Source organism: Ambystoma mexicanum, chromosome 1p (genome assembly GCF_040938575.1).
Source record: "Ambystoma mexicanum isolate Mex_15411 chromosome 1p, UKY_AmexF1_1, whole genome shotgun sequence".
Classification (NCBI taxonomy): Eukaryota; Metazoa; Chordata; class Amphibia; order Caudata; family Ambystomatidae; genus Ambystoma; species Ambystoma mexicanum.
The window spans coordinates 1020251299-1020278689 of NC_090921.1; the positions used below are offsets into that span (position 1 = coordinate 1020251299).

The window sequence follows — 27391 nt, forward strand, 5'->3', positions numbered from 1 at the left end:
CCCCTCCCCAACGTCACTGCTCAACAAAATAATCCACAAGATGCACCAGGAACGTCTTGCGATGATCCTAATAGCTCCAATATAGGCCTGCCAAACTTGGTTCTCACTCCTGCTTAAAATGTTACTTTGCCCGCCAGTCGAACTACCGAGTCCATAGAACATGTTATTCCAGTGTCAGGGGTCAACACTCCATCCGTGTCATCAAACACTGATCTTAGTAGTTTGGCTCCTGAAGCCATCAGAGTTCGGTCACTTAAACGTACCTCAATGAGGCATGGACATCTTGAAAGAGGCACGTAAGCCTAACACAAGACATTATTATTTCAACAAGTGGAAGCGCTTTGTCTTGTGGTTCAAGAGGCAAAACGTCAACCCCATTGACTGTTCACCTTCTAATATCATACACGATCTGCTGCATTTGTTGGACTTCAAGTCCACTTAGCAGCACTCTCAACATATTACACCTCACAAAGTAAAGTTTCTTGGTGGAAACTTCCCTTGGTTAAAGCTTTCATGGAAGGGGTCAAAAGACTGTAGCCCCCATTTTCAACTCCACCCCCAGGGTGGAACTTGCATGTTATTTTGACCAAGCTTATGTCCTTCTCCGCCCCCGTTTGCAGTGATGACTAAAGCTAGTCTCACTTTCAAGGCTGTTTTTCTCATAGCCATTACCTCAATAAGAAGAGTCAGTGAGCTGCAAGCTCGCTCAGTTGAAGACCCATTTGTAACCATGCATAAAGACATGGCAGTGTTAAGAAGACATCCTTGTTTTTCTCCGAAATGTATTTCTAAATTCCATGTAAACCAGTGTATACAACGTCCAGCACTCTTTCAGAACCCACAAAATGCAGCAGAGAAGCCTCCATTCACTTGATGTTAGGAGAGCAGTGATGTACTACCTAGACAACAAAAAATCAATAATGAAAACAGATCAATTCTTCGTTTCCTTAGCTGCCGGTAGAGAAAAGGATCCTGGCTCTCAGCTATTTCCAGATGGATTGTACAGTGCATTCAACTCTGCTATTCTCTGTCAAAGAAAACATTACCACTCACGCCCGAGCACACTCCACTCTAGGCACTGGGGCTACTCTAGCATTAATTGCTAATGTACACTTGGAAGCAATTTGCAAAGTAGCTACATGGAGTTCCATTCACACTTAAACAAAACCCTACGGTGTGGATACTCATACAAGATCAGATTCACAAATAGGTCAAGCAGTCTGGAGGCATCTTTTTGCCTCTGTACTCTTAACAACCCGCCTCCTTCTCCAGGTACTGCTAGGTAGTATATGCAAAGCATAGAATTCTAAGCCGATCCACAGGCCTCAGATGAACAGTATTATGTACCTCTAATAGTCTTTCTAATGCTTGTATCTGCTTAGCTCACCTTTCCACCCCTCTTGGAGTTGAAGGTACGTAGACAACAGACCTTTCTTCACCTTCCTGCACACACACACAGGCTTCATGCTCCCTCATTGGTGTGTTTTCCTTCCTTGTGACATACCGACTAGCCAAGAATGTCAAATCCTACAGGGAATATCCCAATCTATAGAAGAAGGATGCAGCGGGCCGCATAGGTTATAGGACACAGATTATAATGTGCGTCTCCGCTGGTCTGTGAGCATAAGCTTTCTATGCTTACAACAACTAATTTATTTTGTTTGTCTAGTCAGCTTTTTATCTCAGGACTTAGTAAGGATGCTCCCTTTATCCCACCATTCCACCTTGAGCACATCCAATACTAAATGGGCACTGTCCGTGTATGACAGGCCTCTAATGTGTTACCTCAATTACTGTGCATTGCATTGAGTAAAACAAGACTGCATCCATTTGTCATCTCAGCATAACTTGGGTTTGGACTCTGCGCTGACTATTTCAAATGTACTTTAATAAGTTTTATTAAAAAATAAACCACTTCTCAGCCTACGCCTAAAAATGCACAAGTCGAAAATCATATCTATTCAATTAAATAATTTTGCAGCATATTAATCACAATTAATGAGCATATACATTTCACATCTCATTCTGGCCAGGTAATGAAAAATAATCGTTCATATCAACACACGATTAGCTGCTCCTCTTACCAAGCCCCTAATGGGCAAATCACAACCTTTTGGAATTACCAGATTCAAACCATAGTAAAATCAAAACTCCAGGCTTCATTGTGCTGTTTGCTACCTAACGTGATGACTCATGCGGCGTCATCACTGATCCCCAGCCCAAAGTATCCTCCCATTTGGCCAGGAGAAGGCAGCCACTACTGGCTGGATGCTGATGATGGTGGCATTATGAGGCTCACATGGGAGAATCTGGCTGTCAGGGAGAAAAGTTGACTCCCTTAGGAGGGATGCGGTATTCGTCCTTTTGTCAGGATGAAGATCTTCTAGTCCCCAAATAACTGATGGCATGCTGCCACTATGCAAGACCCAACCATGTTTAAGTCCAAAAGATATATATTTTTTCCTTTTATTGTTCTGGCTGAAAAATGTCAACCTTCCAATACAAACTAAAACACATCTTGTCATTACGTAACAAATAAATTCATTGTATAAAAAATATTATGCAATGTAACAAAATATTTTGACACTTAAAACTCGAGTGAGACATCAACCAGTTCTTATACTTTCTTCTCACACTGTTACCCACCAATTAATTCATCCATTATTCAAATCTCAATAGCCAATAATAATCTAAAAGGTGCAAAAATTAATGCAATATGCTGCCCACTAACAATCGATGCCCATAATTTGTCTTCCATTAAAAATCTACAATCCTTAAAATACTTATATAAAAAACTAAATCCTTTTGTCTAGTAGTTTCGGACAAACCACCACCAAATGCTTCAATGTTTTCGAGTTCCTCTTGGTTTGCACAGAAGAAACAGCTTCTCGGCTCTCTTAACAAATTCAACATTATACCCAAACCGCAAGTTGAAGGGAATTCTTAAAAACCTGGATTGATATTTGTGACATGGACATTCTTTAAGTTCATTGGCAATGAATTCAATGATTTTGTTTAAAATTGGAAATTCTTAAATGTATAACGCCTAAACTTGTCATCCAATCGTATCACCATATTTTTTGTTTTGCTTTATCCGGATTACACAACCGTAGTTCTAAGGCAATGTCAGGTACCCTTGGTATTTCTAAACAATCTGCCTTCCATTTCTGTAATGAACAATCTATTTGTACTACCAACAGATTGGAAATAAGAGAGTATCGATTTGGTTTGGTTTATAATACATTTGCTAGGCAGCGGCCAGGATCTCCACTTGACCATTATTCCCAAAGATAATAGCCCCAGTTCATATTGTATTACTTGAATTGGGAGGCTTGCTGGAAGGGTCAAAACCCTTTTCCAAAACACACCCTCGATTCTATTCCAATCCGGGCTACTATCTGATAGTTTTGTTTCTGCACTGTAAATCAATCTGGGGACCACCTTTTGTTTATAATAGATGACCACTGAGGCACATGAGAACCTGCCATATTTGGAATGGATGGTTTCCTCCCACATATTCCTCATCTTTGATATTTCCAAGTCTGCTTGCAGCTTGCTTCAGAATTTTTGTTTTTCATGGGGTTGAGCGTCCGGCATCGAGTCATGGTCTTCGGCTTCCGTAGCGTCCCTCCCTGTGAAGTTGATGCTGGTATATGAAGCTCGCGCGGTGACCATTACCTCAGTTCTGTTTTTTTCCGCATTGCTGCATGCTTTTGAGCTATCGCCTCAGTGAAATTTCTATTTTTCACTTCAATCAAGTTTGATTTGATATTCATTCGAACGTGTCCTTGACACCAAATACTGGGTTTAAACAGTGTGCAGACTGTGGGGCAGAAATGTCCATAACAGACCTTCGCTGTGTCTGTGGTGTTTGGGGATAGGCCATAAGGTGGACGACTGTGGCTCATGTTTATCCATGACTGTAACTGCCTTACGGGAAAAGAAGGGGAAACTTGAAGCAGGTAAGCCCTCTCCCAAATCCCCATCAATTACCCTGTCCAAAAGAAAATCGTGCTCCGACTCGAGAGAGGTATCCCTCGAGAGAAAGCGTCCTAAACATCAGACGCTCGAGAATGAGATCACTTTGCTCGTCTTCTCACAAACTAAGAAGTGACGTCACAGATCCTTGTCGACTTCTTCCTCCTCTCCCTATAGTGTCGTTCCCTCAAAAATCTTCGACTCCACTGCGTGCACCTGTGAAGGAGTCATGGAAGTCAAACCACCCCTCCACATCTAAGACGACCAGTAGGGATTCTCATGTATCTCTTTCCTGCATGCCTAAGAGCCCGGGAAGAAAAGCTCCTCGGCACAAGGAAAAAACAATATCTTACTCCTCGAAGCCTTCATTGAAGTTATCGAAGCCATAGAGTTTGTCGCCTGAACCATCGAGGCAGGTAATCCATTTGAAACCGTCTAAGCATTCAAAGCCGTCGGCTCATTCACTGACCGCTTCTGTAAAGTTGTTGAGACCCTCTGCACCATGGATGCCATCGGGGCATTCTGTTCCTTTTGAAGATTGTAAAACCTGTAGTGGACTCGACCAAGTCTTACAAACCCTTACCTCGACCAGATTTCTTCATGTCTATGGGTTCCAACTTGGAGGATGATGATGAGGAGGAAGAAGACCATTCTCCATTTGGGTATGAGTTTGGAACACCCAATGTCCCAGAAGAGCTTTGATCTCCAAAATCGAAAAGCAAAATCTGGTAGACACACTAAAAGAGACCAGAAGTTGGGAGTCAACTCCTGAAACTCACTTTGGGAACCTAGAGGTGGCTGGTTATTCTGATCCTTTGTATAGGTCAGTAACAAGTCAAGTTTCTGAATATCTAGGGTGGTCAAAACCCGCTGCAAGTGTGGAAACTGATGACCTTACTGATATTTTAGATGGTGGTCCAGTAAAGGAAGCGGTGTTACCCTTTCTTGCTGCCTTAAGGGCGAGAGTAATGGAAAATTGGCTGAAGCCAGATTCCATGCTCCCTGTTAATTAACTGTTAACTAAGAAGTACAGAACAGCTTCAGTACTTCAGTAGATCCTTTTTTCCTCAGCAGGCATCGAACACCAGAGAGCCTGGTGGTTCAACCCGCAACTGTATCCTCCAAATCCACGGCTTAATGTTCAACTCCTGCCAACGAGGATGATCGGAAGGTTGACTCATTGGGAAGGAGAATGTTTAGTGCAGGAAGAATGGCACCGAAATCAGCCAATGCGAGAAGTGCCTTGGTGAAGTGCATGCACACACCCCCTTTGGGGTGTAGCTGCCTTTGCAGCAGACCATATCCCATCCCTTCTCCAGAAAGAGAAGGGATGGGTTTTTATGGCTGTAGGAGCGGAAAGATGCCATGGGCAATCTTTGCAGTCCAGCCTGGATACTGTGGATTCCAGAAGTAGATACATGAATGCCAGCACTGTGCTAAGACTGATGTCATGGCTCAGACAGGAATTTCTTCGGCGGATGTCCAATTATGTTTGCAGGACATGCCCTTCGATGGTACCTTTCTTTTTGGCAAAAAGGTTGATGGCTTGGAGAACAGTTGGGCTTCAAGGGCAGCAGCTAAATGTTTAGGGGTGTCAGACAACCTGGACAACCCCCAAGACAAGGGTGGAGAGGATGCTGTTTGCGCTTCTATTCTTCCATCTCTAGAGTAAGGATAATTTTCACATAGGGGTCACAGGAGAGCTCCTTATGGAGCCAGAGGCAGAGTGGGTAGAATTCCCACTGCAACACCCGTTGAGTTACCCTCTGCTGCAAGGATGAGACTCTCCCACAAGTCTGTGGTAGGAGGCAGACTGTCAAAGCATCTCCGGAGTTAGCGAAGCATAATTTCGGATGCATGGGTGCTACAAACGGTAGCTGACTGTTACTGCCTTCAATTCCTAATGAAACTGCTAGATTGCTCCCCCGAAAGCCAGATCTACCTCTGTTCCAGATTCGCTGTTCCAACAGGAGATTCTCATCCTGTTGGAGAAAGGTGCAATAGAGCTGGTACCTGCGGGAGAAAGAAACCAGGGTTGGTACTCGCCCTACTTCCTAATTCCCAACAAGGACGGAGGGGTGCACCCCATCTTGGACATGAGATGCTTGAACAAGTTCCTCAGGGAGGACACGTTCAAGATGATAACTCTTTCGCAGATCCTATAGGCCCTTTGACCCAGGATTGGTTGGTGACATTGGACCTTCAGAATGCCTACTTCCATGAGCGCATACGTCGGAAGTACAGAAAGTACCTTAGATTTGCAGTTCTCATTATTAGTTTTGGGTTCTGCCATTTTCGCTCACCTCAGCCCAGAGGGTCTTGACCAAGCTTATGGCAGTGGTGGCAGCAAGTCTAAGGAGGCAGAGGATTCACATCTACACCTACCTGAATGACTGGTTGATCAGGGCTTGTTCTCTGGAACAGTCCCACAGACATCTCACACCTGCCACTTCCTCGCCAACCTGGGATGCTCCCTGCTCTTCAAGAAGTCCCACTTGACAACTTCACAGAAGCTTCAATTTATTGGAGCAGTCCTGGATTCAGAGTGCCCAACATCTCCCAGCCTGCGACTTCTTAAGGTTGCCTGGCCTCATGGCATCCTGCATTTTTCTGGTGCCATAAGCCCGTCTGAGACTGAGATCTCTTCAATGGGCTCTCACATCCCAGTGGTCTTAATTCTCGGGCAGAATGAAGGACCTCATTCAAGTCCTGACAAAGGTCGCTCAGGATCTCCTGTGGTGGGCCAGCCGAGAGAATGTGATGAAAGGAGAACCCTTTTGGAAACCATGGTCGGAGATGACAGTTGTGACAGATGCCTCCCTCACAGGATGGGGAGCGCAGATAAAAGATCTTTGAGTATGTCGGACCGGTCTCAGCTGGAGTCCAGACTCAATATCAACCTTTTAGAGCTGAGAGCAGACTAGCACCGATGGCTTTCCTCCCCTCAATACATGGGGTGGGAAAGTGTCCTGATAATGACAGACAGCACAGTGGCTGTGCACTACCTCAACAAGAGAAGGGGGCGTAGAGTCGCTGCCCCTGTGCTTAGAGGCAATGCAGCTCTTGTTCTGTGCACCGAGTGAAGGAATCACTCTTCTGGTAGTTCATCTAGCCAGAGAAGAAAACACGGCAGCAGACGCTCTGAGCAGAGTACGATCTCTGACGAGTGGCAGTTGGCTCAGAGTCCTTCTGGAGATCTTCGCCCTTTGGGGAACCCCTCAAGTGGAACTGTTGGCGACGAGTGTCAACGGGAAGTGCGACTTGTTCTGCTACAGGGAATTTCCCCCCAAGAGGAGCTATAGCAGACTCGTTTTTAGTGGACTGGGAGTTTTACACTGTTTGTATGCGTTTCCTCCAGTGCCTGTAATGCCTGACGTAATAATGAGGTTGAGGAAGTTCTGGAAACCCATGATCCTGATTGCTCCGGATTGGGCCAGGAGAACGTGGTACCCAGACCTTCCAGAGATGGCCATCTGCCCTCCAATTTGTCTTCCCCAAAGTGCGGACCTACTTTCGCAAGAGGGAGGTTGCATTCTTCACCCAGAGATCAGGACTCTCAATCTTCACGCCTGGTTTCTGAAAGGGTGAGATGTAATGATTGGGATCTACTGTAAGACCTGATGGAGTTGTTGCTTTTGGCCAGAAGACCAGCAACTAAATCCCTATACCGCTGCCATTGGAATACGTTTCGCAGATTGTGCAGGGAATAGAAACTTGATTCTTATACACGTAAACTTTCCACTGTTCTATCTTTCTTGCTTGACTTGACCCACTCTGGGTTGCAAGTGGCCACGGTGAAGGGCTACTTGATGGCACTGTCAATTTTTAAGAGATCTCCCGATGACGGATAGGACTTTAAAGTGCTGATTGTAGTACCATTTCTTAAGGGCCTAACAAATGTGTTCCCGCCTACTGCCTTTATTGTGCGTCTGCATGCAGTGTAAGTGGGCTACAAGCCATGTCTTCAAAGTCTCCTTTGACATTCTTTTTCAAGGACAAGGTAGTTTTGAGAGTTCGATCATCCTTTCTTCTGAAAGTTGTCAGTTTCACCTTTCACAACGTATAGTATTACCAACCTTTTATCCTCCTCCTCACCCATCAAAAGAGGAGGAGCGACTCCATCGTCTGGACTCTAAGAGGGTATTAAGTTACTATAGTATACAGACAGCAAATGTTCGCCAGGATTAACAGTTTTTCGTTGGATACGCTGGACAAAGATTAGTTTTAGCGGTCCTAAAACAATTTCCATATGGATTGTCATGTGTATAACAGAATGCAACTCTCTGGCAGGCAACGATTCACCCAAAGGTTTGAGGACCCAGTCCACTAGAGGGGTGGCTGATTCCTCGGCTCTAGAAAGAGTAACACCAGTGCAGGACATCTGCAGAGCGGCAACCTGGTCGTCCCTCCATACTTGCAGTACATTTTACTGTATAGACCCCATCAGGAGATGAGGTCAAATTTGGCAGGACTGTTCTCCACAACATCAACAAATAGAAATTCTTAGCACACACCTCCTAAGACAAACTGCTTTGGGAGTCTATCAAAGTTGAGGAATACGTGGGAGGAACATCCAGTCGAAAGAAAGTTACCACAGGTAAGTAACTTGTTCTTCTTGTGAATGATAAGACCCTGTGAGGCAGCCGTTTCAGCCTTCCATCTTATTTCAGCTCTGCACGGGGCCTCTGAGTTATTGTTCATCCTTGAGTACCTGTGTTCCTTCACCGCTGAGTTCTATAGTTTAACTGGCGTCTGGTCTAAAAGGAACAGATCGTCTGCATACAGTAGCCATGAAATATGGAATTTGCCTTATTCAGGCAGATATAAGCCACCAAAGCCAATTGCTCCCTGAGGACCGCTACAAAGAGGTTAAACAACAAAGGGGCCAAAATACACCCCTGCTTTAACCCTCAATTTGCAACAATCCTTTTAGATAAGAGTCCCTAAGGGTTAAGCCTTACTTGCATGGAAGCTTGGGAGTATAATTCTTGGATCATAACCCTAGGCAGGGTTCGAAATTGAGGGGAGCTGGGAGCAATTTAGCTCCTGCTTGTAGCATAGTAGAGCCCGGTTAGCTTGAAACCAACACCTACCAGGTGCTACCTTTTGGCTCCTTGGGCCAACTGGTGCTTTCCAAACATGTAAATGTGACATGAATATTTGAGAATGTTAATGATGAAGAATTAGAACACATCTAATATACCTTTTAAACACAATGATTCATACAAACAAATAGTTAAAGCATCATCTGTGGTAGCTCTTGGTTCCCCTGCGGTAGCTAATGCCTAAATGTTGGGGCCTGTGACCCAGGAGCTGGTTTTAGCTCCTAAACGAATTTCAGTTTTGAACCCTGCAAAAGTATAGAATACTCATTCACATTACCTTTCAGTAATTCCTGCTTATTGAAATCACTTAACTGCATGAATTGGTATATGTGTAGCAAGAATTTAGACATGGTCTTTCATAAGAAACTCTCGGGCCTACTCAGTTTCAAGATGAGGGGAAGGCCAACAGGGCTGGCATCTCATGTGCTCATTACCCCTCTTTTTGGGCAGCCTCGGTCAAATTACATGTCATGTCAGAAACAAAGGAAACACTACACATGAAGGACCATGGGTACAGTGCATGTGACACTAGTATTACAAACATGCCCTGTCGACGTCCCTTTTTGAATTGCGAAAACAAGTCCTGCAATACTCTGCCCGATCACTAGATGTTGGCCTGTGCAAATCATGTGAATCTAAGCCGATCAAAGCACCATAAAGACTACAGGTATGTAAAATGTCATATGCAATAGTTATGTATGCTTACATGTCACTTTTAAAGATGTATTTTTCTATAGAGGTTTTTGGACATTAATGTTCTAGTATATATTTTGTGTGGCACCAGTGTAAATGTATTCATACTTTTAGGTTATGATTTTTGTTTAATGGATGTTAATGTGTTTGTAGTGTTCTCGCTCTATTACTCTATTATGCCTAAAAAAAATACTATACTGTGGTTAAAGGGTTTTCTTTGTATTGAATGTAAACTACTCTTCTTTTAAGGTGCCAATGGAACAGCCATGGTCCGCGTCTTGAGCCTCACAACCGCTGAACGGATCTTGTTGAAAGGCCTCATGGGCAGCGTAACTGACTTAGCCTTTGCTCATCTCAACTCCAGCCTGCTGGCCTGCCTAGATGAAGCAGGCAATCTGTTTGTGTGGCGTCTGAGTATGGAGAATGGAAAAATACAGTATCCTTTGTTCTAACATTAAAGTTTGTGAAACATAAAAACTCTTGTTTTGACCCAGGGGGTGGGAGTCATCCATTACATTCATTACTAAACACAAGGTCGGAATTGCTCATGGGTGACCCAGGTAGTCACCCGGGGCTCCACATTAGTCCCCCTGTCACACCAGCTCGGGTGAGTCCTTCAAGGGCTCCCCCGGGCTGGTGTGGTGAAGGTGCCATATTAAAATGAAAAGCGCCCTGTTCTCATGCTGGTGCCGGGTGCTCCAGTACGAGAGCAGGACACTTTCCATTTCAATAGGGCACTGCTGCTACATCAGCATGGAGCATCCTTTGAAAGACTCCCCCCCCCCCCCCCCCCCCCGTGCTGGTGTGGCAGAGCAACCCCAAATGTACCACCCCGACCTTGACTGGAGTGAATTAATAAATGAGTGGGTGGGAATTTTTATTTTCCAACCTGGACGCTGCCATGGTTAAGGCAAGCCCAGACCATACCGTCTTCATTTCACATACCCTTCAGCAACCCCAGTATATTTCTGATTTCTCCTTTTTTTTTTTTAATAGGAATTGATCTTTTCTGTCCGCCATTTTTCTTCTCATCAATTTTGGTAATTGAAAGATGGTCATCAGATCTGGCCCTAGGATTTGCAGGGTCCTGTGTGGAAGAAGCAGTGTGAGCCCTCCTTATTTACATATGTAGCAACATAAGAGAAATGTTAGAAAATGAGTCTTTAATATTAGAGGGGATCAAAAGAAGTTAAATTAAAACAGATTGCCAGGAATAAGCCAAGAGACAACTAGTCTGTCATGTTCAGTATATGAATGATCACTGTTACGGTTACATATGGGACAACATCAGCAGTGACACTTTTTTGTTGTTGTTGCAATATCGGACAGTGTGAGCTGAATGACTTGTGGAGACTTGTAGTTTCGGCAGAGAAGCCTTCATGAGGTCAAATCTGTCCGGGAGCACACAATTTGGTTAAGTGGTGAAGACTGGGTTTGAGTGCAGTCTGGACTTGGAATGCCATGCAAATAAATTTAGATGGTGTTTTGCTAATGGGAGTCAACTGTTGTATTTGGAGAGGTTTCACAATTGATTTTATTTTTATGGTGTATAGATTTGGACATGTTTCCAAACTTGCAATATGCTCTTAATACCCATGAGGATTATTCTGAATGTCAAAAGAATTTAATCTCCAAGCAATCCCTTTATTTTTAAAACATAAGATGAGCTAGATATCTAACTGATGCTTCTTGCTGTAACAGCAGGTTCCAAGGACACCAGGGTAGGTATTGGGCGTAGGGCGGACAGAGCAAAGGGAACTTGATTAAAGCAAAGCGTATTTACTGGGAAGGTCTTGGGCAGTGTGATTAAGGCAACATATGCACATTTTATCCAGTTGGCTATTCCTTATAGAAAACAATGCACAAGACAAATGAGCATTGGCCTTTAAAAAACAATACTCATTACCACTGAATTATAACCAGAGAGGGGAGCTTTTCCTATGTTACTGACAAACTCTAAAAGGTTCATACTTTTAAACCCAGAAAGCTATATTTAAATATTTCCTGCAAAGCAAAATATCTATACGAGACATGTGCTTTGATAACACTTTCATGTGGTCTTGTAGCTAGGTGTCTGCCCTGGGAACATGATGTCCTGGGTTCAAACCCTGGTATTTGAACACTTGAGCAAACATGTTTTGCATGCTAGCTTCAAAAACACCCAAAGAGGGTGGCGTTAGACCTCTGAAAAAAGTGGGCAGGTGCCCTCAACTCAAATGTACCCTAGGCTTCTGCTCTGAAAATCAACACAGGGCCAGCACCCGGGTAACGTCCTCTCCAGTCCAGCAAGCACAGACTTATCACGGACTTGGCTGATAATCGACCCTCCCAGGTTTAAATGGGCCCTTTTCTCTCCTCTACCTCTGCCAGTAAGACCAAGATTCTTCTCATTGGTGCTCTTACCCCCTCCCAACTCACCCACTCGTTCCCCTCCTACTCCCTGGCCCCCCTTTTTGGGCCCCTACCCTCTTGTGTGGCAAAAAACTTGGGGCTCATCTTCTACTCCCCACTCCTTCTCATCTCATATTGCTGACATTGCCAAGAAGGCTCACTTTCAGCTTCACCTCCTCCGAGGCATTCTGCCTTTCCTCCCCTTCCCCCAGAAGCTCAATGTCTGTAGAGCTCTGGTTCTCTCCAGGTTGAACTACTGTAACAGCCTCTTAATCTACCTCTTTCTTCTCTTCGTCCTTTTCAACTAATCCAGAATAGGACTGCAAATGTTATCCTTGGCCTCATGCCCAGGGACCACATCTCTCCAGCCCTAAAAGCTCTCCACTGGTATCCAGTGAATGCAAGGATCAAATTCAAGACCCTTTATCATCCACAAGGCTTTCTGGGGCCTGGAACCACGGTGCATTCATGTTTCTCTCACAGCTCTAACTCTCTGCATGTCAGACGTTTCTTCAAGCAGAAAGTGGGGGTAGATATTTCTTCGGCAGGAGCCTCCTCTGGAATGGCCTCCCTGCCCCGCTCAGACTTGAGCTGAATTTCCTTCAGTTCCGGAAGTTTCTCAAGACCTTCCTCCTCTCCTCCTCCTTCCCTCTCCCCCTTATTTGCTACTTCCCCTCTGCTGATATGCATGGCTGCTTGTCCCCCTCTGAGTCATGCATGGTCCAGCCCGCCATCCCCACTCCACCAACGATTCGAGGGGCAACTCTCCGTGTCGGGAGGAGTCCCGGTCCCAGAGTGATTCCCGCCATTCGTCGTCCTCATCTCGCCATTCTAGGAAGCGCCGTCACAGGTTGCCTTCCCCGTCCTCCTCAGAGGATGGAGCTGCGCGGAAAGTCGCTTGCCCGACAAAGTCCTCGACTCCGGAGGGATGGGCTGCCTTTAGGGAGCAGATGTTAGCGATTTTTCCAATCGCAGGGCACAGTTCGTCCGCGCCTTTTGATGAAGCCGGCAAGGAACGGTCTTGTACTGTGGCTCACACGCCTTCGGGCTCGGGTCCTTGCCACGACGCTCGTCGGGAACCTTAGAGGTCCCGTTCGGGCAAGGCTCAGGATAGTCGTAAGAGACTTGCTTCCAGGTCTTCGTCCTCGTCTCCAGCGAGACCGCAGAAACCTGGTAAGGGCTCAAGATCGGCGTCGACTCAGTTGGATACCGATGTCGAAGCTTTGACTTCGTTCCAGCCCTCAGCGCTGTTATCGCCGTCGACACCTTCGGGGCTTTTTGCACGAAATTTACCGTTGGCGGTCCCTGATACTGTGGATCCTCCTAGGAAGGCTACTTCTAAGTCTGTGAAGCCGGTGGTGGACTCCAGACCCTCTTCTGTCCCGAGGCAGAGCTTTTACCTCCCTCTGGAGGACATATATGAGGAGGAGGAGTAAAGGTCAGACTTTGATATGGACCCTGTTGAGCCTGATGTGGCTCCTGTCTTTTCTGGAGAAAGTCAATTGGAAGAGTTGAGGCAAACTCTTCATGATGCCAGTGGGTTGGACACTTTTCCGGAAGTGGAATTTGGCAGGCCTGAGCCTGGGGCTCATGCAGAGTAGTTGTACGGGCGGCTCATGGCTAGGGCCACGGAGTATCTGCGCTGGTCCAGTCCTCCTGAAGCTTTTGTGCAAGATGATCTAACGGACATTTTAGATCAAGGTCTGTCCTCTGACCCGGTGTTAACTTTTCATCTGACTTTACAAAAAAGGGTGGTGGCTGCTTGGCCATCACCGCAATCTCTTCCGGCTGTTAACAAATTGTTGACCAAAAAATACTGTCCTTGCGGAAGCGACCCCAGCTACCTTTCGTCTCACACCACTCCCGAGAGTTTGGTGGTTCAGGCGGCTACGGCCACCTCGAGGCAGGCCGCGTACCCTACCATCCCTCCTGATGGGGACGACAAACGCTGCGAAGGTTGGGCACGCAAGGTGTCTTCTGCTGGGAGTATGGCGCCGACAGTGTTAGTGGTCCATGGCTGCGAGCACCGTTACACGCAGATTTGTGTGGTTACGGAAGCCAGGTTTTGCTCCGGATGTGCAAGCCCGTCTTTTGAACATGCCCTTTGATGGTGCACATTTGTTTGGCAGCAAGGCGGACTAAAGCCTTGAGAGGTACAGACCTCAAAAGCTGCGGCGAAATCTTTAAGCGCTGCCGTGCGCCAACCTCTGCCTTTTTGTCCTAGGGAACAGCAGTGGATGGGAGGTTCTTTTTGTTACTACTCCTTTGGTAGAATGAGAGGATCCACCAGTCAAAGGCGTCAGCATAAAAAAACCTGTGGTGGTTGGTGAAATGGTGGTGTCAAAGCAGCTCTACCAGCTGCCTCTTTGCCTTCAGGCACTGCCGCTCCAAAACAGTCATGAGGCCATGTCCCATGGTTCGCTGGTTGGGGGAACTCTGTCTCAGCATCTTGAAGAGTGGTGAGCCATTACTTCTGATGCGTGGTTTCTGGATACAATTACCAACGGCTACTGCCTTCCCTTCCTAAAGCGGCCTCACAACAATACACTGGGGAATCTCTGTGAAGCTTCCAGATCCGCTCCTTGTGCAGGAGATCTTGACCCTGCTAGAGAAAGGTGCTATAGAACTGGTGCCTGTAGCAGAGAGGAACAAGGGCTGGTATTCCCCTTATGTTTTGATCCCAAAGAAAGACTGGGGATTTAGACCCATCCTGGACTTGCCTTGGTTGAACAAACTTCTCAGGAAGGACAGGTTCAAGATGGTCACTTTTTCTCAAGTCCTCCAGGCCCTTTAACTTCAGGATTGGTTGGTGTCTTTGGACCTACAGGATGCTTGCTTTCATGAGCTGATTCATCCCAAGCGCAGAAAATACCTGAGGTTTGCGGCTGGTGACTCGCACTTTCAGTTTCGGGTCCTGCCATTCGGATTGACCTCCGCCACGAGGGTCTTCACCAAGCTGATGGTTGTGGTGGCAGCGTATCTCAGGCGAGGGGGGATTCACGTCTACCCCTACCTGGACTGGCTGATCCGTGCGCGCTCTCCTGAGCAAGCATTGGCTCACCACGGTCTCGCCTGCCGCGCCCACCACAAGCTGGGCTTCTCCCTCAATTTCAAGAAGTCGCTTCTGAAACCTTTGCAACAGCTCCAGTACATCAGGGCTGTGTTGGACACGTCCTTGGTGAAGTGCTCGCCTCCCAAGGTGAGGTCTCATCACATTGTGCAGATGGTGGGCAAGTTTCAACCTGCTCAGTCACCCGGCTTTCGAATTCTTACGGTTGCTCGGCCTCTTGGCATCCTGCATTTCTGGCACCAGAAAAATGCAGGAGGCCAGGTTGAGGATGAGATCCCTGCAATGGATCAAGATGCAGTGGTCGCAGTTCTCGGGCAAGATGACGGATCCCGTTCAGATTCCACTCTCGGTCTCCAAGGATCTTCTGTGGTGGGCCAACAAAGGGAACTTGATGAAGGGGGAGCTGTTTTGGCAACCATGGCCAGAGTTGACTGTAGTAACGGATGCTTCCCTCACAGGACGGGGCGCTCATGCCGACGACTTTACCGCCAGCGGACGTTCGTCTCTGTCGGAGTCCAAACTCCACATCAACCTGTTCGAGCTGAGGGCCATCAGGCTAGCCCTGAAGGCTTTTCTGCAGTCTGTGTGGGGGAAAGAGTGTCCTGATCATGACCGACAACACAGTGGCCATGCATTACCTCAATAAAAAAGGGGGGGGGGGTAGGGGTCACTCCCGTTGTGCAGAGAGGCAATGCAGCTCTCGTTCTGGGCCATCCAGCAGGGAATTCTGCTCTCTGCAGTTCATCTGGCCAGAGGCGAAAATGCGGCAGCAGACTCTCTGAGCAGGCAGAGCAGTCTCTCACGAGTGGGTGTTGGCGCAGGAAGTCCTTCTGGAGATCTTCGCCCTTTGGGGAACCCCACAAGTGGATCTCTTTGCCACCAGTGCCAACCGGAAGTGCGAGAGATTCTGCTCAAGGGAATTTCCTCTGAGAGGAGCCTTAGTAGACGCATTCGTAGTGGATTGGTCATTCCCACTGCTGTGCGTGTTTCCTCCAGTCCCTGTCATTCCTCAAGTGTCATGGAGGTTACAGAGGTTTGGTCCCACATGATCCTCATTGCTCCGAATTGGGTCAGGAGAGTGTGGTACCCGGACCTTCTAGCAATGTCCATCTGCCCTCCACGCCGTCTTCCCTACCGAGAGGATCTGCTCTCACGAGAGGGGAGGTCCGGTTCTCCATCCAGAGGTCAGGACTCTCAACGTTCACGCTTGGTATCTGAAAAGTTGAGATATAAGGATTGGACCTCCTGGATGATGTGGAGGGAGGGCTTTCAGTTGGCCAGAAGGCCAGCAACAAAATCCCTGTACTGGTGCCGTTAAGTTTTGCGACTGGTGCAGGGGACGGAATGTTGATCCTTTTCATTGTTCCATTCCTATGGTTTTGTCTTTCTTAGTTTCTTTGGCACACAGGGGCCTTCAAGTTGGTACCATTAAGGGATACCTGGCGGCGGTGTCTATATTTAAGTGCTCGTCTGAAGAATATTCTTATTTTAAGATTCCTTTGATTTCTCAATTTCTTAAAGGACTGACTAATGTGTTCCTGCCGTCCCCTTTCCAGGTGCCGGTTTGGGATTTGAATTTGTTTTTGAAATTTCTGATGGGTGCTCCGTTTGAAACTTTGCACTCTTGTCCTTTGAGATTATTGTCCTTCAAGACGGTGTTCTTGGTTGCGTGTGTTATGAGTGAGTGTATGGGGATGGGTTGCTTGTATGAATGATAGTGATTGCTGTATGAAGGTGTGTGTATGTTTGTTTTGTCCATTGAGCTATTTTGGCGAGTGGGGAGTAGAGGGGGGAAGGAGGGTTGTACAACAAAGGCATTTTAAAAATGCCTTTGTTGCCCAATCCCCCTACACACCTGACAAAATCAGCTCTCCTTCTGAGGCGCTGTGGAGTCCAGGGGACAGGGATGGTATTTGTTTTTGTATCTGTCATAGATGCCCAGTCAAAAATACCATGCTTTTCCCCCTTGGCCGACCAGCGCCAATTGCAAACTGTTTGGCGTTTACCCATTTTTTAAAAGTATGCTCTAAAATGCAATGTTTTAACCCATTATTTTAAAATAAATGCAAGGGGGGGGATCCCCCCAAAACCCCCTTGATTGGTTCAGGCTCCCTCACTGCACTCGGTCGCTATGGAATTTTTGTGGGAAATATTTATGCCCCATCACTTAAAAAATTCACCATCTCTCACTGGCCCTCGGACTGTGTTGGGAACTGGGTGGGGGGAGCCCAGGGCCTGTGATGGGAGCAGGATGGGCGGGAGCACTGGATAGTGGTGGGAGAAGGGCGGGGAGAGCCCAGGGTCTGTGCTGGGGTTGGGAGAGCCCAGGGACTGGTTAGGAGTGGGATGAGGGAGCCCAGCGACTATACTGGTGGGGGAGCCCAGCGACTATACTGGTGGGGGAGCCCAGAGACTATACTGGAAGTAGGGTGCGGTGACTGCGCACAATCGTTCATAGCCATTTGTACATACTGTCCATTTGGTAGTTTTGGGGGGGCCCGGCCAACACAAATTTTGCTCAGGGGGGGCCCAGGCCAAAAAAGTTGAAGACCACTGTACTAAGCATACGTCCTTCCTTTCTACCTAAGCTAGTGTCTGAATTCCATTTGAGCCAGGAGGTGGTTCCTCCTTCTTTCTATCATCCTCATGCTGGTAAGGAAGAGGAAGCAACTCCATAGGTTGGATCCTAGGAGAGCTCTGAGCTTTTACTTTTCTAGGATGGCCAGGGTCAGAGTGGATGATCAACTCTTTGTGGGATATGCTGGACACCGATTGGGCCAGGCTGTTACCAAGCAGACCTTGTCCAGGTGGATTATCCTCACCATTACTGAATGCTACCGATTGGCGGGTAAGGACCCTCCTGAAGGGTTGCCAGCTCATTCCACGAGAGGCGTGGCTACTTCCACAGCCCTACAATGGGGGGTTCCTATTAGGAATATTTGTGATGCAGCCACATGGGCTTCTAGCCACACCTTGGTCAAGATATGGCCTTTGGGAAGGCAGTTCTTTATTCCACCATCTGATTGGGTACTCTAAATTCTTTTCCCTCCTCCATTTTATGGTACTGCTTTGGGTGTCTGTCAAAGATGTGGAATACGTTGGAGGACACAATCCATTCGAAAAACAAGTTACTTACCAACTGGTAACGTTCTTTCGATTGGATTTTACTCCAATGTATTCTACATCGCCCTCCCAGCCTGCCCCTCTGGAGAATTTCCTATGCGATTGCAGCTTACGTTTCCACAAGACTGTGTAGTCAATCAGGCTTGCATTGGTGCCACACGTTATGGGGGAAAAACATAAACTGAGGGTACGGTGCCGTGCGTCCTATTTATAACACCCGGTGACATCGCCCTCGACGGAGGCCTTCGAGGGATATCGACCAAACCCCATCGACGCAGGACGCCCTCTGCCGAAAAAGTTTCCAAAGTGCACAGCTGTGGACATTTCATGTCAAAGATGTGGAATACGTTGGAGGCACATCCAATCGAAAGAATGTTACTAGTTGGTAATTAACTTGTTCTCAAATCCTTCAGGCCTTCCAAATTCAGGATTGGTTGGTATCATTGGACCTTCAGGAGGCTTACTTTCATGTGCCTATCCATCACAAGCACAGAAAGTACCTAAAGGTCGCCAACTTGCACTATCAGTTTCGGGTTCTGCCATTTGGGCTAACATCCGCCCTGAGGGTTTTCACCAAGTTGATGGTGGTTGTGGCAGCGAGTCTCAGGAGTGCGGGGATTCACGTCTACCCCTACGTAGACGATTGGTTGATCAGGGCCAATTCCCCAGAACAAGCCCTACATCATTTAAGTTACACATGCCGCTCCCTCCACGGACTGGGCTTCTCCCTCAACTTCAAGAAGTCCCAAATGATACCATCACAAAGGTTCCAGTTCATTGGAGCAGTCCTGGATAGATCCCTGGGAAAGCCTTGCCACCAAAGATGTGGGCTCAAGACGTTCTACAGATGCTGACAAAGTTCCAGAATGCTCAACATCTTCCGGCCTTCGACTTTCTGAGGTTGCTTGGCCTCATGGCATCCTGTATTATTCTGGTGCCAGAGGCTCGCCTGAGAATGAGATCCCTTCAATGTGTTCTCAGGACCCAATGGTCTTAGTTCCCGGGAAGGATGTTGGATCTCCTACAAATCCCACACAGTCGCACTGGACCTTCAGTGGTGGGCCTGTCGGGGGGAAAACATCTTGAAAGGAGAACCCTTTTGACAACCATGGCCGTAGATAACAATATTGACGGATGCCTCACTCATGGGGTGGGGAGCTCGTACCACGATTTGACCATCAGCGGTCGTTGGTCTCAATCGGAGTCCAAACTACATATCGACCTTTTGGAACTGAGAGCAATCAGACTAGCGCTGAAGGCTTTCCTGCCATCGGTACAGGGAAAGAGACGTCCTGATAATGATGCCCAGCACAGTGGCCATGTACTACTGCAACAAAAGAGTAGATATAGGGTCACTACCACTGTCCAGAGAGGCAATGCAGTTCTGGCTCTGGGCAATACAAGAAGGAATCTCTCTATCAGCAGTGCACCTAGCCGGAGAGAAGAACACGACGGCGGACACTCTGAACAGGCAGAGCAGTCTCCCATGAGTGGGAGCTAGCTCAGGAAGTCCTTCAAGAGATCTTCACCCTTTGGGGAATCCCTCAAGTGGATCTGTTTGTGACCAGTGCCAAGTGGGCGTGCGAACTGTTACTGCCCCAGGGAATTTCCCCCGAGATGAGCTCTAGGGAACGCGTTTGTGGTGGAATGGGAATTTCCACTCCCCTATGCGTTTCCTCCCGTCCCCGTCATTCCTCATGTAATAAGGAGGTTGGGGAGGGTCAGGAAAACCATGATCCTAATTGGCCCCGATTGGTCCAGGAGAATGTGGTACCCGGACCTTCTAGACATGTCCATCTGTCCTCCTGATTCATCTTCCACAAAGAGGATCTACTCTTGCGAGAGGAGGGTCAGGTTCTCCATCCAGATATCAGGACTCTCAGCCTTCACGCATGGTTTCTGAGAGGCTGAGATACAAAGATTGGGACCTCCTGGATTATATGATGGAGGTGTTGCTTTCGGCCAGAAGGCCAGCAACAAAATCCTTATACCACTGCCGATGGAATTAGTTCTGCAGCTGGTGTAGAGACAAGAATGTGTTGACTCTTTTTCATGCAATACACCAATGGTGTTGTCTTTTCTGTTACACTTTGCAAATCTGGGACTCCAGATTGGTACAATCAAAGGTTACCTAGCAGAACTTTCCATCTTCAAGCGTACTGCTGAGGAAGTCTCCTACTTTAAAATACCTCTGGTAATGCTGTTTTTTGAAGAGGTTAACTAATGTTTATCCCCCCAACGCCCTTTCAGGTGCCCCTGTGGTATCTATATTTAGTCTTAAACTTTTTAATGGGTACTCCCTTTGAACCTCTTCATTCTCCCCCATTAAGTTCAGACTATCCAGTTTATAGCGATTTTGCGATCCCGCAAAATGCAGCGAAAACGGCAGTTTTGCGCAAAATGCAGCAAAAAAGGCCGTTTTGTGCAAAAATAGCATCTTTTAAAAAAAGATTAAGTAATCTGCAAAAATGACTGTTTTAAAAAAAATAATACTCAGGGTGCCAGGTTCTCAACTTTTTTTTACACAAGAAATGAAATGCGCTAACACATCTCATCACTTGCACCCCAAAAAAGTGCAGCCCAATCCACAAGGGACACATGAATGGGCACATTTTATTTGAGCGCCCATTCAGATGGCCTTTTTCACCTCCTTGATCAAATAAAGTGGCGTTTCTGTTAATTTAAAAGCGCATCCCTCATTTCCAAGCAAGATGCACTTTTAAATGTGCAGAAATTGTAGGCAACCCTACGTGCACGGGATGTGGGGCTGCCACTGCATGACAGGGTCTTTCCTGACCCTGTCATGCATTTCTTTTAAGGTATGAACCGCTGCTGTGTCGCTTGCATTTCTGTTCCTCAAACAGGATAAAAATGTATTTTTTGGGTCGCATTTTACAGTGGCACGCACCTGGAGGGCCTGTCCCCGTGAAAGGCGCTGGGAGCTTGCAGAACACTGTCGGGAGAGCGGTTCTATTCAAAGTACTGCCCATTTTGATGACAAAAATCGTTCGAATGTTGCAATTTGACCTGTTTCGTCCAGTACTATTCGATTGATTTTTATAAATACTGAACATTGTTGCGGGGGAGTCACCCGCTCCCCATGTTCAGTATTTTTGGTCTAGGGTGGTTGCAGAAGTGTTTTCCCCTTTTTCCTCAAAATTGGAGGCGGGGACAGAAAAAAAAGAAAATAACGAAAAGGGACCCTGCGGAGTCGGATCCGACTTGCGTTAGAGGGATGGATCTGGAACCGCAGAGTTGCAGGGGAAGCAGCAGCTACTGAGCAGTTAAGTAGGGGGCGGGGTGGGGTGGGGTGGTGGTGATAGGTATATTTTGGGTTGTTTGGCTGAAGTGCAAATCAATTTGCAGCGAAATTGACTACGGTCAATTCTGCCGTAAATAATTACACTTTGGTCAAACAACCCAGAACACCATTCAAGGCAGCTGGACAGCGCACAATTTGCGCTACAGCTCAAGCCTGTGGAAATGCGCCAGTCACCTTTGAGAATAAGGTGACCTGCTCATTTCCAAAAATGGGTTGTCTAAAAATAGCATATCCTCTGTTCTTTTTTTAACTGACCCATTTTTTGAGGAACTGGGTCAAAATCTACATTAAAAAAATGGTTACACTATGAGAGAGGGGGCGAGTGATGGGTGAGATGTGACGTGATAGGCAAGAAAGCAGGGGGAGAGCAGTGGGTCAGACGAGGAAGCGCTGCACAAGAGAGCAGAGGAGGCAGTGATGTGGTGGCCCAGAAATCTGAGAGCGAGCAGAGGTACAGAAAGTAGAGGGAGCGTGTGGTCAGTGAGCCAGAAAGCAGAGAGGAAGCGGTTGGCCAGAAAGAGGCAGTGAGCTGCAGATTGGGAAAAAGGATGAGGGAAGAGTGCGATAGAATGGGAGAAAGGATGCAAGATGCAGAAGCAGCACAAAAGAATGAAGGACTGTATATTGCGGGAGGAATTGTAGAGTGTAAGGTGTGAGTTGGGAGTATGATTTGGAGTGTGGCAGGGGCTGGGCAGTGCAAATTATGACATGACAGTGTGACATAGCACGTGAGTATTTTTATGACAGAATGAGAGGTTAAGGAATGCAAGTTGTGATGGAGAGTTGGTGAGATGTGTGTTGGTGAGAGAGGTGTGTGGGTGTTTGGGGCATTGGAGAACATAGAAGGGGAATATTTTCAGCATTACAACTGATAATGATCAATTTAGTTAATTCTATTAAATAGGCATGAACATTAAACCAGAAATGTAGCCAAATCAAATGCTGTTCTGCCAAGCCAGAGACATCTGGGACTCTTCCTATTAAATTAATACAAAAGATGCCTTGCACTCTGCCTATTTCCTGCAATGTGGCAATCTTACACCCTCCAGTTAATAGAAAATGTCCTGCAAAAATGCCACAATAAATAAAGGTTTGTGCCGCAAAATTTGCCATTTCATGCCGCAAAATCCTGGAAGGTCTGATTAAGACTTCTTACCTTCAAAACAGTCTTTTTGGTGGCAGGAACATCTGCCTGAAGGTTGAGCAAGTTACAAGCCTTGTCTTGCAGGCCTTCTCACACTGTCTTTCACAGTGACAGAGTAGTGTTAAGAGTGAAGCCTAATTTCCTTCCCAAGATAGTATCTGAGTTCCACATTACTCCGAGGATAACTTTACCTTCTTTTTACCCTCCTCTGCATCCAGGGAAGAAAGAAGAAAGGCTGCACAGACTCTATCCTAGGCGTGCCTTGAGTTTTTACATTAGCAGACTTGCTATCTTCAGACAAACTGACCAATTATTCGTGGGTTACACAGGTCATAAACTGGGTCTAGCCATCACCAAACAAACCATTTCTAGGTGGATCATTTTAACGATTTCAGAATGTTATAAATTGGCTGGTCAAGACCCTCCAGAACACACACAAGCCCATTCAACCAGGGGTATTGCAGCTTCGTCAGCTCTTCAGAGACAAGTTCGATTAAAGGATATTTGAGCAGCTGTCAAATGGTGGTTTGCACACACCTTTACAAAATGCTATAGCCTGGAGTCCTCCACTAGCCAAGAATCAAAATTCGGGAAGGCAGTATTGCACTCTGTGCACACTTCATTATTCTACTTTTACTCCATCCTCCTGATTATATTACTGCTTTGGGAGAGTATCAAAGGTAAGGAATACATGGGAGGACACAATTCATTCGAAGAAAAAGTTACTTACCCCTGGTAACGTTCTTTCGATTGGATGTTCCTCCCACGTATTCCTTATCGCCCATCCCTACCCTAACCCGCAGTAAAACTTCCCTTGTGGTTACAGTCTGCGCTCCCTCAACCGCTTAATTTATGACGCTCTTTTGCTTCAAAACGGACGCTTCGCACGCTATTCATACCTGTGATGACGTCGATATCGGCACGGAGGCCTCCGTTGGACATCGACTCGACAGGCATCGACGCACAGCGCCCTCTACTGGAAAAAAAATAATTCCGAAGCAGCAAGCTGGATATTGGGAAATATCAATGATAAGGAATATGTGGGAGGAACATCCAATCGAAAGAATATTACCAGAGGTAAGTAACTTGTTCTTCTGAGGCTTGTGGAATCTGCTTAGATCACATGCTGTGCATAGGCTGACATATAGTGGAAGCTGCAGAGTATTAGTTGTTGTTTTCGAAACTTGAAAAGGGACTTCGACAGGGCATGCCAGTAATACTATCCCTAGTGTGACGTCCACTGTACCCATGATCCTTCACGCGTCGAGGTCCCTCAGATTGTTTTTTCCGCCATCGTGAAGGGCGCCTAATGGCGGAGTTCATTTTGGCTAACACCATTCATTATTGTCTTTTAGTTAGTCACTCTTTCTATCCTTTCTCTAGTACCAACTTCGACTACACCTTTGTCGGCGATGGAAAGGAACAAATGTCTAACAAGTTAGTTGATTCTGCGACCCCTTTGGCCTTGGAAGGCCGCACCAGGCCTCGGCCCTAACTACAGGAAGAGCGGCGGGTGGTCATTGGAGAATGCATTTTCCCCTTTACACCCTTTCCTTGCCTGGCTGGCAGTTCCTTTAGCCATGGAGAACACTCCATTTAAATGTCGCCCTGGTTGTAATAAGAAATTCCTTGGGTAGACAAGCACCGGGTGTGCAATCTGTCTAGCACAGGACCACAACGAAGAGAATTGTTGAGCCTGCAAGCTCTTGAAGCCTAAAACACTTCGGGACTGGACCACAAAACGCTGGTCCCATCACTCCATGCAGGCCGAGGCCGCCTTGGACGTGGAGGGAACCTACAGCAATGGCAGCATTGTGGTCTTTTTGGACGGCGAAGGCGACGCATTAGATTCCCAAGTGCAAGCCTCCGACCTCAATAGACAGGCTGGCAGCTCTGTTACGGGGATGACACCTGTGGCGGTAGCACTCACGGTACTTTCAGCACTAAATGTTTGGCAAAGTTCGTATGCAGTACCCTCTGGGACCACTAGACACAACTATTGACTACAGGTATAGGAAACCCAACCTTTGGTATAAGCTTGTACTACAGTTTTGGTAGCATGTTGAGCAGCCAGGCTTATCTCAAGAGGGGTAAATGTGAGCTGTAGTGGAGTTGCACAGAGATTCACAGTTGCAAGAATTCAAATAAACTTACACTCAGGTTTCTTGCATAAACAATGTATACATTTTTTTATCAGTCAGTTAGAATAACCCTTCAAAAGGGAGCAATATAATAACATACAAATACACTTCAATACTGTACATTCTTAGTTGCTAAATCAGTAAAGGCCCTTTTGGGATAGCCCACAGACACAACCTAAACCCACAGGTGACTTCAGTAATTAAGGTGCTGGGGACATTAATATCTTACTGTTGGCATTTAGAATACTCTTAGAAGTTGGTAAAAGGCAAAGGTTATTAGAACAACAAGAGACCATAAATATTCTTATAGGCAAATACTTTTGGATTCCCCAAGAAGGGTCATACAATTCAATAGGCTAAACCAAAGTCAATGGGCAAAAGTCTTGTATAGGAGGAAGCACGTCTGTTTAGTAAATGGAAAAGTCTTTGCACAAGTTCTTGGGAGTCTTTGATGAAAAGAAGAATCAAACGTAGGGCCACAAGCTGATTGGACTTGTGCATTGGAGAAGTTGCAAGCACTCTACAGTAAGAGGTAAATTCTCTCAGACTTTTTACAGTACCTTGGAAATGAAGAAAAGATGCAGCTGAAGACCTCTGTTCCTCTGCAGCTCTCTAGATCTCACTGTTCCTTGGCCTCAGTTGTGGGGACAAGAGGGAGGACGTCAGGGGACTCCTGGAATGCACTGGGACGGTCAAAACTTGCAATCAGCGAACTTCACTTTCAGTGGCTGTTCAGTGCTTCAGCTCCTTGCGTCTACCGCAAATAGCAACACCGCGGTCCCTGGCTGTCGAGATGAGGCTCAGGCTCGGTCAGTCCTGCTTGCTGGGAGTCCGGAGGATCTTCCTGAAGCTCTAGGCCAGCTTAAATGCAATGCACACAATCTGGTGGAAATTCAACCAGCTCCGAGATGGATGTCCAGGTGGCTTACTTTGGAGTTGATTTGTCCCACCAACTCGAGGGGGGAAGTTGTCCGTGCAGGGGCTTCTCTGTCGATGCGAAATTGGCGTTTCAGCACTGCAGCAGGGCTTCACCGGGCAAACCAATGGTCGAGGAGTTGCAGCTGGCGTCCTCTTCAAGAAGTTCTTCGGTTCCTTCGTCCAGTGGTCGACTCTGCCTTCCAAGCCAATAGACTCACCTTTTATTCAGTTCTCTCCCATTCATTCCAGCCTACCAGTAGGGTGGCTGTGCTACGCCGGACAGTCAGCCAGCCAATCGCTATAGAATGCATTTGTGTCTCCTAGGAGACTAAGCATAGGGAGTTTCGGGCACCTCCCTCACTTCCTGCCTACCCCAGACACCCTGGAACCAGAGGTGGCCTTCACTCGTGAATCCCACCAAAGGCAAAATGAGCAAAGAAGGACCTTTCCACACAGAAATGGCAAAAAAAGACCAGGCCATTTTGACAAAAATGGCACCCTTGGGTTCTTTACTGTAGCTGCGAACGCAGCCTTCTGTAAATGCACACCATGTTAGTTAAAACGAAACCACTGCCACCAGCCATTCAGTGAGAAAGGGGTAACATAATAAATGTTACATGAGAAGCTAGACAAAGGGGATACTAGGTAATCCCTCCAGCACTCTATTGTAAGATAGGGTGTGCTGGGTCTAGCAAGTTACAATGGTAAGTAATGTCAATTTCACTTTACTGCTTTTGGAAACTGTAGTTTATCCAAGAGAAGGTATTTTAAACCTTTGGGAAATCTGAAAGCCTTCCCCGTCACTGCACTGAAGGTGCTGTGTGACACAATGTAAAAGATGATGCCTATGGAGTTTGTCGGACTCCAATACCAAAAGAAACAGTGTTCAAAATCACAATAAAATACACGAGAGAGTGCGAAAAAGGGTCACACTCTCTTGGTTAAAAAAAATCAAGTCCTCAAAATCCAGCAAAGTTGCTGGGGTCTGTAAGGTGGAGGGAATTAGCACATTTCTGAGAACCTCCCTAATACTAAGCACATAGCCAAGGGCCACGAATCGACGCAAATGTTGACCAAATGCCCACACACTGCGTCAAGGGGGAGGTCCACCGAATCCCTGTCCTCTGGACACTTGAGATCCCGATTGCCACAAGACAGGCCCCGTAAGTGAAAAGACAAATCAGATGCAGTGCCCAAACCCTCAACCCAACGACGAATGTCGGAAGACTAGGCTTCGACCCGCTCCGATTAGCCCACTTGGTGCAAAAACATATCCTTGAAAGACTTAAAGAAAAAGGGCCAACCTACACCTCAGGCCCATTCTACTCCACTGTCTACTCCACGGGTCGGGCTTACTTCTCAGCCCCAATCTACTCCTCAGGGACAGATTACTCCTTAATACCCTGGAGTCCTACCAAGTGCAGGGACATGGACCGCTGAAGACATTGACCGGGTTATGACAAGGATGATATTTTTGTCTAACTTCTTTGAGAAAAAACCCCAAGC

At 46.8% G+C, this 27391-nt stretch overlaps 1 protein-coding gene across 3 annotated transcripts in view; it reads left to right on the forward strand.

The window, feature by feature from the left end:
- EDC4 (enhancer of mRNA decapping 4) overlaps positions 1 to 27391 on the forward strand; it is a 2544921-nt gene that overhangs the window by 265800 nt on the left and 2251730 nt on the right. For all 3 annotated transcript variants that reach the window (XM_069603831.1, XM_069603839.1, XM_069603847.1), the window contains exon 5: positions 10026 to 10212. In XM_069603831.1, the coding sequence (XP_069459932.1) occupies positions 10026 to 10212 (187 nt within the window). The remainder of the gene's footprint in view (positions 1 to 10025; positions 10213 to 27391) is intronic.